The sequence below is a fragment of the Phaeodactylum tricornutum genome, chromosome 13 (assembly GCF_000150955.2).
Source record: "Phaeodactylum tricornutum CCAP 1055/1 chromosome 13, whole genome shotgun sequence".
NCBI classification, from domain to species: Eukaryota; Bacillariophyta; class Bacillariophyceae; order Surirellales; family Neidiaceae; genus Phaeodactylum; species Phaeodactylum tricornutum.
In genome coordinates this window covers 184,679-198,998 of record NC_011681.1, presented here as the reverse complement: position 1 = coordinate 198,998, position 14,320 = coordinate 184,679, and the positions used below count along the sequence as shown (strand labels likewise).

General features: G+C 47.9%; 7 protein-coding genes across 7 annotated transcripts; 4 read left to right on the top strand and 3 right to left on the bottom strand.

Annotated features, from left to right (window-relative positions):
- Positions 1 to 192: 192 nt before the first annotated feature.
- Positions 193 to 1,910, top strand: PHATRDRAFT_47289 (predicted protein; the record flags this gene model as incomplete). The annotated part of the gene is made up of 1 exon (XM_002181642.1): positions 193 to 1,910. Exon 1 carries the CDS (start codon positions 435 to 437, stop codon positions 1,908 to 1,910), a length of 1,476 nt encoding a protein of 491 aa, XP_002181678.1. The 5' UTR covers positions 193 to 434.
- Positions 1,911 to 2,227: 317 nt separating this feature from the next.
- Positions 2,228 to 2,863, top strand: PHATRDRAFT_37460 (predicted protein; the record flags this gene model as incomplete). Its single annotated transcript, XM_002181641.1, has 1 exon — positions 2,228 to 2,863. One exon carries the CDS (start codon positions 2,228 to 2,230, stop codon positions 2,861 to 2,863), a length of 636 nt encoding a protein of 211 aa, XP_002181677.1.
- Positions 2,864 to 3,737: 874 nt separating this feature from the next.
- PHATRDRAFT_37459 (predicted protein) lies at positions 3,738 to 5,081 on the top strand (the record flags this gene model as incomplete). The annotated part of the gene is made up of 2 exons (XM_002181640.1): positions 3,738 to 3,799; positions 3,875 to 5,081. 2 exons carry the CDS (start codon positions 3,738 to 3,740, stop codon positions 5,079 to 5,081), a joined length of 1,269 nt encoding a protein of 422 aa, XP_002181676.1.
- Positions 5,082 to 5,363: 282 nt separating this feature from the next.
- Positions 5,364 to 7,975, bottom strand: PHATRDRAFT_47287 (predicted protein; the record flags this gene model as incomplete). The annotated part of the gene is made up of 4 exons (XM_002181468.1): positions 7,029 to 7,975; positions 6,812 to 6,876; positions 5,535 to 6,609; positions 5,364 to 5,464 (listed from the first exon to the last, which is right to left on the bottom strand). The coding sequence occupies exons 1-4, from the start codon at positions 7,924 to 7,926 to the stop codon at positions 5,364 to 5,366; spliced, it is 2,139 nt and encodes a 712-aa protein (XP_002181504.1). The 5' UTR covers positions 7,927 to 7,975.
- Positions 7,976 to 9,797: 1,822 nt separating this feature from the next.
- On the bottom strand, positions 9,798 to 11,063 carry PHATRDRAFT_14002 (beta-mannosyltransferase; the record flags this gene model as incomplete). Its single annotated transcript, XM_002181467.1, has 2 exons — positions 9,798 to 10,264; positions 10,337 to 11,063. Coding segments are annotated over 2 exons (1,194 nt in total), but the record flags the coding sequence as incomplete, so codon positions are not given.
- Positions 11,064 to 11,618: 555 nt separating this feature from the next.
- PHATRDRAFT_37456 (predicted protein) lies at positions 11,619 to 12,641 on the bottom strand (the record flags this gene model as incomplete). The annotated part of the gene is made up of 1 exon (XM_002181466.1): positions 11,619 to 12,641. One exon carries the CDS (start codon positions 12,639 to 12,641, stop codon positions 11,619 to 11,621), a length of 1,023 nt encoding a protein of 340 aa, XP_002181502.1.
- Positions 12,642 to 13,057: 416 nt separating this feature from the next.
- PHATRDRAFT_47285 (predicted protein) lies at positions 13,058 to 13,923 on the top strand. Its single transcript, XM_002181639.1, has one exon. It carries the CDS (start codon positions 13,078 to 13,080, stop codon positions 13,885 to 13,887), a length of 810 nt encoding a protein of 269 aa, XP_002181675.1. The 5' UTR covers positions 13,058 to 13,077; the 3' UTR covers positions 13,888 to 13,923.
- The last annotated feature ends 397 nt before the right edge of the window (positions 13,924 to 14,320 follow it).

Below are 14,320 nucleotides of genomic sequence, written 5' to 3'. Positions count from 1 at the left end.
TGTTTTGTTTTCGTTGGGTGCGAGGGAACTCGGGATCACCTGACGGATGGGACTTAATCGAGTGATGGACAGACGTCGAAATGCAAACTTTCGGAAACGAGCCACAATGTTGGAGCGACAGTATCTTTCGTCTTCCGAAACATATCCGAGAAGATGGCCGCACCAGCACGGAAGTTCACAAAAAAAAGGCATCCATCACGGACAGACTGGTAGGGGACCAAGCCAGACAGATGACGACAATCACAGTCACACCCAAGCAACAAAGAATAGGGAAGACGACTAGTGCATCCTCATGGTTTTTCTCACTCTGCAAGTTATTGTAAGGATATCGGGAAACCCCATCCACAGAAACACCAACACCGAGATAATTCACAAGGACCAGTGAACACCAATCTTTGTACCAAGTGGAGTCGCGTCGCACTCACTGTCAGACAATGGCCACACCAACAGCCAACAATATCAGTCACAGCGCGATGGACGGAGAAGATCCGTACCACGCCCGACTGCGCGCTCATCCCGTATTCTATGCATCGATTGGTGTGCTGCATACGCTACTAACGGCCGGTGTGGTGTTTGGATGGGCTTCGCTCTTGCCAATTCTCCGCCAGGAAGGCATCGATCTATCTCCCAGCGACTTTGCACGGATCTTTACACACGGAGCCATCGGCAATTATCTTTCCTCTTTGCCATTCGGCCTGGTGCTGGATCGCTTCGGGCCCAAATCGTGCGGTATGGCCGCCAGTTTGCTTTTGGCGGTTGGACTAGCTTTGTGTTCTTTCGCGACACAGAGCACTACTTGTCTCGATCTTGGCTTCGCGCTCGTGGGGTTTTCCGGTCCCGCGGTACAGTTGCCGACGCTGCATCTAGCGAGGCTCTTTCCGGGACAAGCGCGGGAAGGTGGCACCGGAGGGGCGGCGCTCCTCATGTCGGCACAAGCCGGGGCCTTTGACGGGGGTACTATTGTCTTTGCCTTATTTTCGGCTGCTTCTACCTTCTTTGGCATGACTACCACCTTATTCTTTCGATTGTATTTACTGGTACCGCTCTTCACCTTCTTGACCGCCGTCTTGGTTTGGCCCCACACTATATTACCCGATCCGGCGCCACCGTCCGCCGCGCGTCGCCAGCGCACCAATTCGTACCTGGGCGCCGCCTCGCCGTACCTCAGTCCAGGCAAGTTGTCCCTGGAGCCGGCTCCATCGGTACTCAAGGACGCGCCGCTGTCCCAAGTCTTGTCTTCTCCGCCCTTTTATTGTCTCGCCTTGTGGGTGGCCGTCCATATTCTTAAACTCAATTTTGTCGTCGCGTCCATCAACGATCAGTTGAACTACGCGATGAAACCGGCCATGGCGGAAATGCTGATTGGTATTTTTGGGGCTATTCTACCCTTTGGGTTTGTGGTTCTACCAGGGGTCGCCTATTTGTTGTCACGGTCCACCATCACTTGCTTCCAAGTCGCCAACGTGGTGGGTGTTTTATACGGCTCCGTCTTGGCGTTTTTGCCCGGCCAGGCCTGGTACCAAATTTTTATTGTCTTTACCTCCGTCGCCACCTCTCGACAACTCGTGTACAGTACCGTGTTCCACCAAACTGGAGAACTCTTTGGTTTTCGTAATTACGGAGTTCTGTTGGGTTTGACCAACGTCGTGGTCAGTGCCGTGTCCCTGGTCCAGGGACCACTGGTGGAGTGGGCCGAATCGGCAGGAAACTATCTTGGACCCAACGTGGTTTTGTTAGGGCTCACTCTTCCCCTATTTGCTCTCGTGTATGGAACAATTCCCCGTGATCCACAAGCAAATGGAAATATCAAACCTAAGCTGTTTTCGCTTCCTACCGAAGTAACGCCCCTGACCGCCCTCAAGGGAAGGCCACGAAGCCATTCGGATGCGGCTCCAGTCGTTGCTCCGTAAAGCGTATTGCGAACGAGGCTTGCGAGTCGTTTGGTCGGCATTTGTCTTTACTGCTTATTGTATAAAGTTATCAGTAGAGATGGAAAGTGACATAACTCATAGTCAAATGGTATACCTATCTTGGTAGGCATGTTGACAGTGAGTCACAATGATCGGAATTTTCTAGTGCGCTCTGTGGCATACATCATAGCCCTTACAGAGACATTTGTAGGTTTAAGATACGCAAGACATGTTCTACGGCTTGAATGTCTTTTCTGCGCATCGCAAAAATTTCGCCCGGAATGTTGTGGGTAACGGCATTGTTAGTAGCTAGCACTATGATGAATTCTGTAGCTCGGAATAAGCTGAGAATTGTCGCTGCCGGGAGAGGCCGGTCCATGTGCCTAGATCCTATCGTAAAGGCTGTGTTGGATCTGACGGATTCCATAGAAGAAAAGGAGATCCGACTCGTGTACCTTGGAACGGCAACCTACGACAAGAACGATGCATTCGAGGCCCAAACACATGCGTACTCTAGACTATCAAACTGTAAAGTTATCAAGCTTGAAGTTAGTGAAGCTGCTCAAAAGAATCTTTCCCATGATGAAATCCGAGACGTTATTGATTCGGCTCATGTGATTATGGTCAGTGGTGGCAACACTTTGTACGCCGTCAAGCGCTGGAAGCAACTGAAGATCGACGCCATGATTCGAAACTGTGTAATCCAAAAAAATCCCCCGCCTGTGTTATGTGGGGGCAGTGCTGGAGCAATTTGTTGGTTCGAATATGGTCACTCGGACTCAATGGACCCGACTACATTTTTTTCGAGCCAATCCTCTGACGACTGTGCTGCTCTTGCGGGCTCTCTAGAGTTGAAGGCCTCGGGTATCTCCCTGCGTTATGCGTACCACATCACGACGCTACCCAGAGCAATGGTCTCCCGCGATCACAAGATTCAGATGCCATGCTATTGAAGTACCCGGAGCAAGCGTGTATTGGTATCGATGAAGCTGCAGCTTTAGTCATTACTGATGGCTACGCTCGAGCTGTCTCGGGCGACGGAAAAGCTGGTTGTTGTAAAAAGGTGGTCACCGGTTGCACAAAGAATTGCCGGGGCAGATGATGCCATTCCCTTAGACGAGTTCCTAGGAACATAGCAAACGTGCTTGTTGACAATGTTCCCGATTTCGTGTGCACTGGAAACGAGAACTGATAAAATTGGGACATTCGACGAGAATTTTTGAAAGAACAGTTGACTGTGAACTCTCACAGATTTAAACAGATGCGATAGCATAATAAAGTACTTTACATCAAATGGAGATTTTGTCTCGAATGGGCTAGCGTGTTACCGCTCCTGCCTTCATCTTTCACCTCGCTAATGTTAGAATTGCCGTTTCCTTTCATTCCCACCAAACGGGACTGTGAACCAAAATCCAGTCCACGAACTAGTCCATTCACGGATATACAGTATAGTGTGGACGGACGATAGTCAGCACAAAGTTAGCTGCCGATGTCAAATCCTGCTTATCTGACTGGAAATCGTGTTGATCGTGACTCACACACAGTACGCGCCATGAAAAGTGCTTCGTTGTCTAACTGTAATTATCAATTTACGAAAGGTAGAGGTCCTGGCTTTGCGACGGAGCTGTTCCAGGAGAGTAGATGATCATACCTTCAACCAAAAATCGAAGAGTTGTTCTCGGCAAAGTCCGTAAATTCACAATTCTTTTTTCGAGTGCCGTCGCCTGCATCTCTAGGCAGCGCGTGTCCTGTGCATGGTTTTTATACCCCTCTTATTCTCAAAGGCGTCAGAGAGTGTCGTTTTGGCTGTCCCTTCAATCGACTTTTATGGAAGGGCGTATTCCTGAAGAGGACCCTTTAAAGTGGGAACGCATGTATCAAGAAGGAGGGTAGGTCGAGCAAGGACCAATTTCATTGGTGAGTCTTCTGTACCCTAACCAAGATTCGGTTTTCCTGTCCTTCAGAAACGCTGCTCCTTTCAAGCTCGAAGGAATGATGAACCTGCAGCAGTCCAGCGAAGTCAGAGTTGTTTCGTTTGATCTCGACAATACTTTATGGGTCACATCGGCGACTATTTCCGCCGCCAATGAAGCTCTCGCGGCCTTCCTCGACGCACGAGGCGTCGTTCAACCTCAGCGAATAGAAACAATAATGGGAATTTTATTCAAAGAAAACAAAGAACGATACTGCCCCATTGAAGTGGAACAGGCAAAAGCTCCAGCTTTATTAACACTACTCCGAAAAGATGCCATTCGAAAAATTCTTTTGGACGACAACGGATACTCGTCCGAGAGTGCTGAATGCTCTGCCGAAGAAGCATTTCAGACTTGGACAAATGCGCGCCACGATGCCATTACCTTTAACATGGCTGAAGCTGTGAAAGAATGTCTTCAAGAAATAGCTGCTATTCAAACGTCGGATGGACATTCGGTCGTGATTGGAGCCATTACGGATGGCAACTCAGATCCACGCTTGATTGATGAGCTATCCAAATATTTTCATTTCTGCGTCAACGCCGAAAAAGTTGGAATAAGCAAACCTGACAAACGAATCTACCTAAAAGCTGTACAGGAACTGGCCGGTCACCCTAGCTTAAAACATCTCCTTCCCGACGATGACGCCCAAGACTATGAATTGGAATCAAGATTGGGACCGTGGTGGGTTCATGTGGGTGATGATTTCATCAAAGACGTAGTCGCTGCAAAAGATCTGAATATGCGTAGCGTCTGGGCTCGAGAGCTGGTCCTCAACAAACAGGTAGATTATGCATTGTCGGAGGGAAAGCCGGAGCGAAGCGTTGAAGCTCTGGTGAAAGATGTTTCTAAGAATGAAGTAGTTAAGATGCAGGTAGGGGCTACAGATTACTTGGTGAATTCTCTTCACCAAGAGTTTGCAGATGCAATTGTCGACCGCTTTGGTGAAGTTGCCACCGTTCTAAATGCATGGCACAGTGAAGGACTGGTCAAAACCTCTACTCCTCTCCAAATTGTCGAGAACGATGTGACGGTACAGGAAGAAGTCGTGCTACGCCCCGAAGTAGAATCGGGAGACACTGAAAACGACAGAACGCCAAACATAAAGAACGGAGGATCAAAATTTTGCCTGTTTTGTAGGAATACACTTCCTGGAGCCGCGAAGTTCTGCTCGGAATGTGGGGAGGGACAACATTAGTTGACACATGCTGTTAGGTTGGCAATTGGGTCGGCGCCTCGGTAACTGTAAGTTACATCAATTGCTTGGTTTGGTTTATCTCTAAGGTTAAAAGACAAGAGTACCCTGAAGAAATTCTTTTGCTTACTGCAAATTTTCTAGCGAACATATTTTGTTGCCCATAAGAGCTTGGAGGATTTAATAGGAGTACGTTCTTTGTTACGTAAGTGTGATGTTGGAAGTGCAGAGCCAAATGATCACAAATCGATATTCCGGCTCCTTCCGACGCTTTTTATATCCTTTCTACAGTGCGTTTCTACTACTCTGCCGTTCCAAGACCTTCACCTTTGTCTCCTCGATTCGAATGCGGATCATTGTAGCAATGGGATGATTTTCTTTTAGACCTGAATCACAAGTTGTAAATTTCAATGAGGAAGTGCCACTAGTTCGTTTACTTTCGTGCAGAATACGTACCATGCGCCTCACTCCAAGACATCGCGTCGCTGAAAGTCCTCAGAGCATCTTGAAAATTGCTTTTACGTGCATGGATCGATCCAATTCCCACCAAGCACATAGCGCAGTGGACCATATTTATTCTATTCTCTGGACGATGAGAATCGCTAATTAGCCTCTTCTGCATCGATTCATTGTAATAATCGAGGGCCGTGTCAAAAGCCCCTATGGCGTAGTGCGTTTCTCCAACATGAAAAAGCGCGTTCGCAAGTTGATCCAGCCTAGCTGGGAGTTCTGGATGCGTACTTTTACTTACAGAAGGATGTGCCTCTGTAACTTTCTCCCTATGCATTAGAAGAGCTTCCTCGTAGACGGTCAAGGCTTCCACATACTGTCCAGCCCCAACGTATGCTTTTCCCAACCGGCATAAAGATTCAGCGATGCTAGCATCATCTGAAAGGGGAATATGCACAGAGTGTTTGGAAACATTGCATAGTTTCCTGGCTTCTCGCTGGATACGTAAGGCCATTAGCAAGGCCTCTGAAGCCTTGTCGAAGTCCTGCATTTGGGAAGTGCATTCAGCGATATTACGCCAGATCTGAATGTTGATCAGTTTGATATCTCCTTCATTTAACTCTTTGTATGCTTTCTTGTAGAAGGCCAGTGCTTCGTAAAGCAACGCCAAGGCGGCGGGAAACTCGTGTCTTTGGATTCTCATGATTGCAACATCATTCATGGTATAGCCAACCACGTGTGCATGGGCCTTGGAGTATTGGAGCGTATATATGGCTTGCATAAAGTAGTCTAACGACTTTTCGACGTCAGGAGGCGCAACTTGCATGCTGATCTTTGCTGTCTGCAAAAGCTTCAGGCCAGTGTGAGGATGCTTTGTGCCAAGAGCATGTTTTGTGATAGACACTGCCTTGATCAGAAGTTGAAGAGCGGCATTTGGATCATTCTGCTCCAGTGTGATGGTACCTAGGAAGGACAATGTATCAGCTACTTGAGGATGCCCGGTCCCGAGACTGTCTGTTTCAAGCTGCAGAACAGCTCTAGCCTTTTTTTGAATTTCGTTGATCAGGTGTTTTCTCTCATTCTGGGAGCATGTGTTATTGATGAACACAAAACGACAATGGAGATCGAAGTCAGGAAAACAATGAACTACGAAGATTATGAGTCTACAATGTACTCTTGGATATTCGTAGGGACTGTGGGGCTGTAATTTGTTGTGTGTGGGACGGAAGCGACTTGGAGTTTAGCAGTAGGCGATTGAACTTCTGGTAAGACGCTGTCCTTACCAGGAGTTGGATCAACATGTGTTCCGCATGCCGTTGCGAAGCACAAAAATCTCCCTGTGCAAAATCTGACGATTTTCCAAAGTTAGATGCGCTTGCTCAATTCTCCTCTGCAGAATTTTGGTTATTTTCATGGACTCTCTTGCTTGTGATGGATCTCGATTGTGCGTTTTGAGGAGTCCTTCTTGTTGTCTATAAGCATTCAAGGACTCTTGAGCACAGAAAGTAGCCCCCTCTATATCTCCCATACGGTCAAATAGAATTGCCATTTTTGTACGAATATTACCCACTGACTGGGTGACAGAAATGCAATCTTCGTAAAGTCGGTCAGAAATGGATTCCACCGAGGCTGGATGCCTATTCTGTGCGTGTTGAAGATGTCTTTCGATTTGGGCAAGCTCAGCTTGATTTACAAGGAGAGCATCGTTGTGGAGGGAAATTGCCTTTTCTTCGTGACCCGTTGCGGCCAGAAAAAGCGCATGCTGTTCCAGTTTTTCAACACAGAGAGCTCGCGTCAACTTTTTCATCGGGGGCACTCCACTCGCCGTCGACGGTGAAACTTTGGAACCAAATGTGGAAACTAAATGCTTGCCGTTCTTGGAGGACGTGCGTCGCAGCCGTCGTCTCCTCACATTGGAACTTTTCGATTGGACTACCAGAGAGGCAGAGCAAACCCAGTCTTTACGCTCTTTGTCTAAAAGAGTTGGTGACAAGGGTTTCTTTTCATCAAGGGAAGGAAGAGAGGGCTGGATTGTTGTCCCCCGGAGACGCGATCGGGGCTTTCGATGTGCATTTGAGGGCGCTAAGGGTACCAACACTTCAGGTGTAGAGTTCCATTTGGGAAGCTGTACCGAGCGTGAATTGCGAATATAGGCAGTCATCTCTTCATACGCAGCATCGTCACCGTTATCATTCTTTTCCTCAAAACTCGGAAAATTGGAAGGGGCTTCCCTCGAATAGATGGTGAAAGTGCCCGCATGTGGAGGATGTTGTTTGTCCGGGGTACCCGGCTGGCGGTTTTCATTCAGGAACGAAAGGAAATCGCTACTCTTTTCCTTAGGAAGTATCTGGACGAGCGATTCATCAAGATTTCGCATCACTTCGGGCGAACGTGTCATACTTATATGCTATTGTTTTGCGATGACAACCACTCGATTCCTGACAATCTTGACCTTGCGAAGTAGATTGTGGCACGTTTTGCGGTTCGTGATGTTTGATCCTATTGACGAAACTTCCAAACTCGAATCAGGATTTCTGGCAGGATTGCATATCGTCGGTCGGATGTGCGAGTACCGTCGAAGACTTACCTGGAACATTCCTAAACATCCTTCAAATCAAATAAAGAAGACAACCAGCGACTATGTTACATGTGTAAAAGTAAGTACTTATAAAATTCGATTGCTGTTACACCTAGAAAGAAGTGTGAATAGCCTGGTAGGTAAAACCAGTTGCCTCTGAGTCCCAGATAAGCAGAGGTATTGTTTATTGTGGACAAGTACGGGTCCAAAGGATTTGCAACAAGACAATTCCCAGCTCTTCACTCATGTACATAATGAACTTTACGTTGACTATTTTAGTATAAGCCTTACATGGGAATTGTTTCAACGTAGTACTAAAAATAACCGCTTCTAAATGTGATTCCGAAAAGGCACGACTCACATTCAGTCGTTACACATTTCTCACTTCCGTGACGAGCGGAACGATTCATTAATGCTTGCGCGGGTGTGTATCCAGAAACCTCTTGCATTGTTCAGGCGCGGTGGTGGTCGAAACTAATAAAGCCAGTTTTAGAGTACCATCACAATTATTTCATATTGATCATCTACCACTGACAATGGCACGTCCGAACCAAATGATCAAGGCCGAAAGCTGGACAGCTTTTCACAGCCGTCATCATTCTGATTCATTCAGATTCTCTTGCCTAAATGAACGCATTCGAAATACCATGCAAAGAACACCTCCTCGGCCCATACACGAAAGCGATGGCTTGACGTGGATAGATCGCATGTTGGGAAATTTTGAGCCGCGTCATTATTCCGGAAGCGAAATCAATCATGGACACGAAGACTCGTGGTCGTCGCTCAGAAGTTGTCGAAGCAGTGTTGAGAACCTGCCTCCCACTTGCAGAACAACCCCCCGGAGAGGCTTTCTGGGCCTGCTTCGCAAAGAAAAATGGAAAGGCAATATCAAGATTGCTTCCCTCGGTGGCCTGTCGAAATCTTGACGAGAATTCAGTCCATCTCGCTCACGTACGAGTAAATCCAATTGGCCTGCTCTGACGAAAATCTTCATATACAACATGAGGTTTTGTACCGACCGAGTCCACCATCTGAAGCGCAATGTCAGTGAGAGAACCAAACTCTTTGTGTCCATTGCTTTTGGTATAGACAAACGACATTTGGAGCCATTCCCGTTATAGCCGGAGCAGCGCACTCACTGTCAGCGACTTGGTCTATGAGTTCGGAAGCATCTCCCTTGTCCCGACAGAGTAGGATGCCTCATTTTACAATCAATAGAAAATCTCAAGCATACATTAAGGGCAATTATAGAATTATGTGGCCGCTATTTTGCAACATCACAACCGAGGTCATATCTATATGTATGTATTGGTTCCCGGTGTAAGGGAGTCAGTCTTCATCAATCAAGATATTACACCTACAGTCTTTTTACCTACAGTCGTTTTGCAATTGATTAGCAAGAACGAGAGGCTACTTTTGCAAATCACTCGCCCGATATAATCCAGTTTCATCCTCAACCAGGGCAATCCTTTTTTTCCTTCGTGGCTGTTAGCTAGCAGGTCATGTCTTTGCTCATTGATCCGGGGATTGCTCATCTGTTACTCTTGCTTACTTACGGCCAACGAAATAACTGGCAAGGCAGAGGACGTCCAATTTTCGGCCCAGCGCTTCCGACCTCTGAGCGTACGAGAGTAGCGCTCCAAAGTTCCAAAACCATGGCAAGACGCAGATGAGACTTGGGTCAACGGATGCAATAATTCCCAAAACTGGTCAGCTAGCTCTTCATGACTTCGAAAAACGCGGCCGTTTCGGTCATCCAAAACAAGCTCTGGTAAGCACTCGAAATCTGCTGCACAAACAGGAACTTCGCATCCGTAGAGATCAAGAATTTTCATTGGTAAATCTAGACCAGACGTCGAAGTATGAAGTGATACTCCAAAGTCCGCGCATGCGATCAGCTTGGGATAGTTCTCTGGCTTTAACCACAAAGTTTGAATCGCGACAAACTCAAGGCTGAGCTGCGAAATTTTTTCCTCGTACGCAGCTTTCTGAGGTCCTTTCCCGGTCACAGCAACCATCACTTTCAATGAAGACTTTTCGCTTTTAATCCGGTCATCTAGAAGAATCAAGGCAGCGAGCAGAATACCAAAATCTTCGTCAGCTGTCCAGCTTGTTGAGCTTGTGATCAGTGCAGGCCGTCCCTTCCGAGGTCGGCAATCTCCATTCGGCAATTTTTCAATGAACATAGACTGACATTCTGGGTCTTTACTGGCATACCAAAATCGTGGACACGCCTCGCAAAACTTTTTGTCCAGCTCGTAAAGAATGTCGTATTGCTGTTCAAATGATATTGGTTGAAACATATCTGGAGGGCAGTCATATAGTACGCGTATATTCGCATCGTCCGGTATGTTCATTGTAGCGTGTAGAAAATTTTTCATTGCCTTTGTTACGGTAAAATGGCCATCAGCAAGAGGTGCCATTATTCGTTCGTAGGTTCGCGCGAGTATTTGGAAGCCACCTGGCTTCAACATGGAATAGCCGATATTGTGCCAGTCGATAATCAAACAGGCGCGTTTTCCTTGGAGGAGGCGCAGTATCCAGCAGAAAGTATAGGCAACAGAGAGCAAGGGAAGAGCAGGCGGATTTTGCACAAGAATGCAGTCTATAGGGTACTTCCGCTTTGCGTGCACTGAGAGCAAAGCAAACAGCGACCAAACTGTTAAGCTGAATATCCGCCAGACAAAATAAACTGGCATGACCTTCTGTAACAATCTCGGAGAAGGTACTTTGAATCGGATGATACCCAGTTGCTCGTTGGAAAACTCGTAAAGCGCTGGGATAAGGTCTTCACCTTCGTAGCCTATAAGAGAAACAAAATGCCCAGCTTGTAGGAGAGAAAGGGCATGATATTGCATGCGAGGCGACCTTCCGAGATCACCTAGAACGATTACAACAACATGCATCTTGCCTGTTACACCGCTAAAGTCAAATAGAACGGGCTGTCCCAGAATTACAGTGCCCTACGTCGTTTGTCTTGATCGAGGCCTCCTACCCTCCACCACAATACCGCCTGCTTCTCTCCAGGAGACAATACTCCCTCCAAAATCTTTGGAGCAGCTAAGTTGGTACAAAATCTTATTCCTATGGTTCGCTAATGTAAAGCCGCTTTGTCTCCGCAACGGTGTCTACGGTTTGAGACTGCAATGTTTCTTAACCGCGATGACATGAGATGGATCGTCCTCATCCGCCAGCAGGCTTTGACTGAGAATGAGCAGTCTCGCTGGCGCTCGTTGGTCCAGTGGGCGTAAGCGAGTCGATATGTCTGACCAAGATTTCGTCATGTAATGGCGACATGGTGCGAAACTAATTCTTATAGTGCAAATGTCACACTAGTAGTATTTCAATATCGCACTTATCGGCGATTTTAGTACTGCTTGCATGCTTTTGTTGATCTATAGTACTTGCACCAACAGGAAAGCATCTTTTTCGAAATGCTGCGGATATGAAAGAGTTATTTACAGTTAGTTTCCGAACAGTACTCTGACAGTGAAGCGAAGGAAAACTCTCTGTTAATCAATAATACGTTGATCTGTTCCAAAGCCACTTTGTACATTCGACGAAGGAATTTCACTGGGGACGATGGATGGTGCATAGCTGGGTACATATGACGGGACGTCGCTTGGGATAAGTGACGGACCATCGCTAGGTGCTGTCGAACGCAATAGATTCGGCTTCTCTGTCGCATCACTTAAAAGCGCCGTGGGTAGTGCAGAGGCTGGGGCCGAAGAGAAAGAAGCTGCCGGCGTTTCGGGAGAGACGTTGCAACGGAGAGGACAGGCTAGCGCGTCGGTCTCTTCATTCAATATTGAGAATTCGCACTTTTCTGGTACGAAGCCTTTTGCCACTACTGCACCCATGTTCTCGTTTATATCCATCTCTACTTTTCTTACTTCCCATGTAGCATCACTTGACCCGAGTCCGCCTTCAACTTCCATTTGGTAGCACTTAGCAGGCTGCAGGCAAATGTAAGAGAAAGAGTCTTCGCCAGCCTTCCAACTGCCTTTGAATAATTCGATTCCTCCTTCAGAAGCGCTGTCCAAGCCATCTGAAGTGGGGTTCGGACCGGAAATATGCGCAGTTGAGCTGGTTTCGGATCTTTCGTCCGGTAAAATATCAGGCATAGTCCAAAAAGCTATGCTGTTGTTGTATTGTTCGTCACCCCCGAAGTCCTGTAATACGACTTCGTGAAGTACTCGTCCAGGTTGGCAACCACCATTTCCATCCCGATTTTCCCAACGCGCAGACGGTGCGTTCGACCTCTGTTCCGATGTGCTGGGTGCGGCAACAACATTAGCTACTGGACGGGAGGTAGGAGTTGCGATCGGCCCTGAAAACGGTGACGTAGTTGGGTTTGGCGTTGGAAAAAGGAACGGATCACTTTCACCACTGTAAAGGAGACGATTCGGATCCATCGGTGATACGGCGAAGAGTGCAACGTCGGCCACATCGAGCCAGCTTCGTGCGAAGGCCAATTGACGTAAAGTAACGAGACTTAGGATAGCCAAAGGACGTGCACATCTTAAATTCAACATGCGGAAGGCTATATTTCGCAGTAGAGGTAGTCGCTGTGTACCGTGCCGTTGCGCACCAAAGTGACAAAATAGTGAGCGGCCCGAGTGGAAAAGTGTGAAGTGTTCAACGGTCGCCTCGCAGAAGAAATGAGAATGCCAGGGACGGTCGGAGTCAAATCCGAAACGTAGAATTTTGGTTCCTAACGACATTATGGGGGTTAAGTGTAGGCAACTCCGACTAAGGCTTGGGTTTCACTGGTGTACGTACATCGAATGTCTATGCCAAACAGCACCTCACGACACGCCGGACCCGATTGGCTGGACACAACCCCGCCTTCAACGTGCAACCGATCTTTTCGTTCGTTCATAGTCACTACTAGCAACGACACGATGCGGCGTCGGGATAACCTGACACCGCATGCAAGGCCACCGGATGCCTAGTCTGGCACCGTGATCAATGTCGTCATCTTCCGCCGCCCGGACCAATTTGACCAGCCAAAGTGTGATCACGCACCGCGATCAATTGGTGGGAAAAGGCTCGTTTCGCCTGGTGTACGCGGGAACATACGTTGGCGGTAACCGCAACGCACAAGAAGCGGTTTGTAAGCAGTTCAAGCCGCACTGTAGTCACCTGGAAGACTACTATTACAGTAACGATTTCCGTATCATTGACAAGGCCGTCGACTATGCCGAGGACTGGAACGGAATGTGTGAGGTAGGGAAAGAAATTCTCGTGACACGTGGCAACGTAATGAACGCCGGACGTGCCAAGTACATGGTGGAGCCTTTGATTCGAGACTTTACCAGGTTTACGTCCAACAATGGATGGATCCGGTATGATGGCGATGCGGAGCTCGCCATGGAGGCCTATTGTCACTATACGTACCACCGTTCGGGTGGACGACTGATTGTGTGCGATCTCCAGGGCCGTTATCGGTACAATTCGTACCGTCAGAACAAGTGTCGTTTTGAACTGACGGACCCTGCAATTTGTTCACGGGACCGCCAATACGGGCCCACCGATTTGGGTGAAAAGGGCATCGAAAGCTTCTTTGCCAATCACGAATGCAACCGCTTTTGCAATTGGGACGGTTATTGGCAGCGCCCCCGAAGTGCCCGGGCGTGGTTCAAGTTGAATCAGGGGACGAGCATGTTTGGATCCGACTCCACCCACCTTTTGCTCACCTGCAACACGGCTCGCTTTAATGCATCACTGCAACCAATCTACGACGACAACGAAGACTCTTCGGATGACGATTCGTGGTAATCGTACGCCTTTTTATAGTATTCATTCATGTAAAAACCACTGTAAGTTATCTCATACGGCTCTCTGCCGTTCGGACTCTAGGTCCCATCAATGTACCGAATATCAAGCCGGGCGTTTCGGAATGGGAACACTGGCGTTGGCGTAGATTCTTTGTGATAGTTGGCCGCTCTCAATACGTAAAAGGTTGATCACTCAAGGTCGATGTTCGTCGGTGAGATCATTTTCGCTCGGTCTTTTCCTACAGACAGGTTAGAGGGTTGCAGTCGTTTGGACGAATCCGGACGTGAGTCGTAGTGACACACCTTTGGCGATCAAGCTTGAGTCGCAGTGACACACCTTTGGCGATCAACCGTCAGTCGCAGTGACACACCTTTGGGCCAATCCCACGACTCACACACAGTCAGGGGACGCGAGGTCGTTACCGAGAGAGAAC

Bases quoted from the DNA above. Each gene is read 5' to 3' on its own strand.
- PHATRDRAFT_47285 (XM_002181639.1), top strand. From the start codon at position 13,078: ATGTCGTCATCTTCCGCCGCCCGGACCAATTTGACCAGCCAAAGTGTG.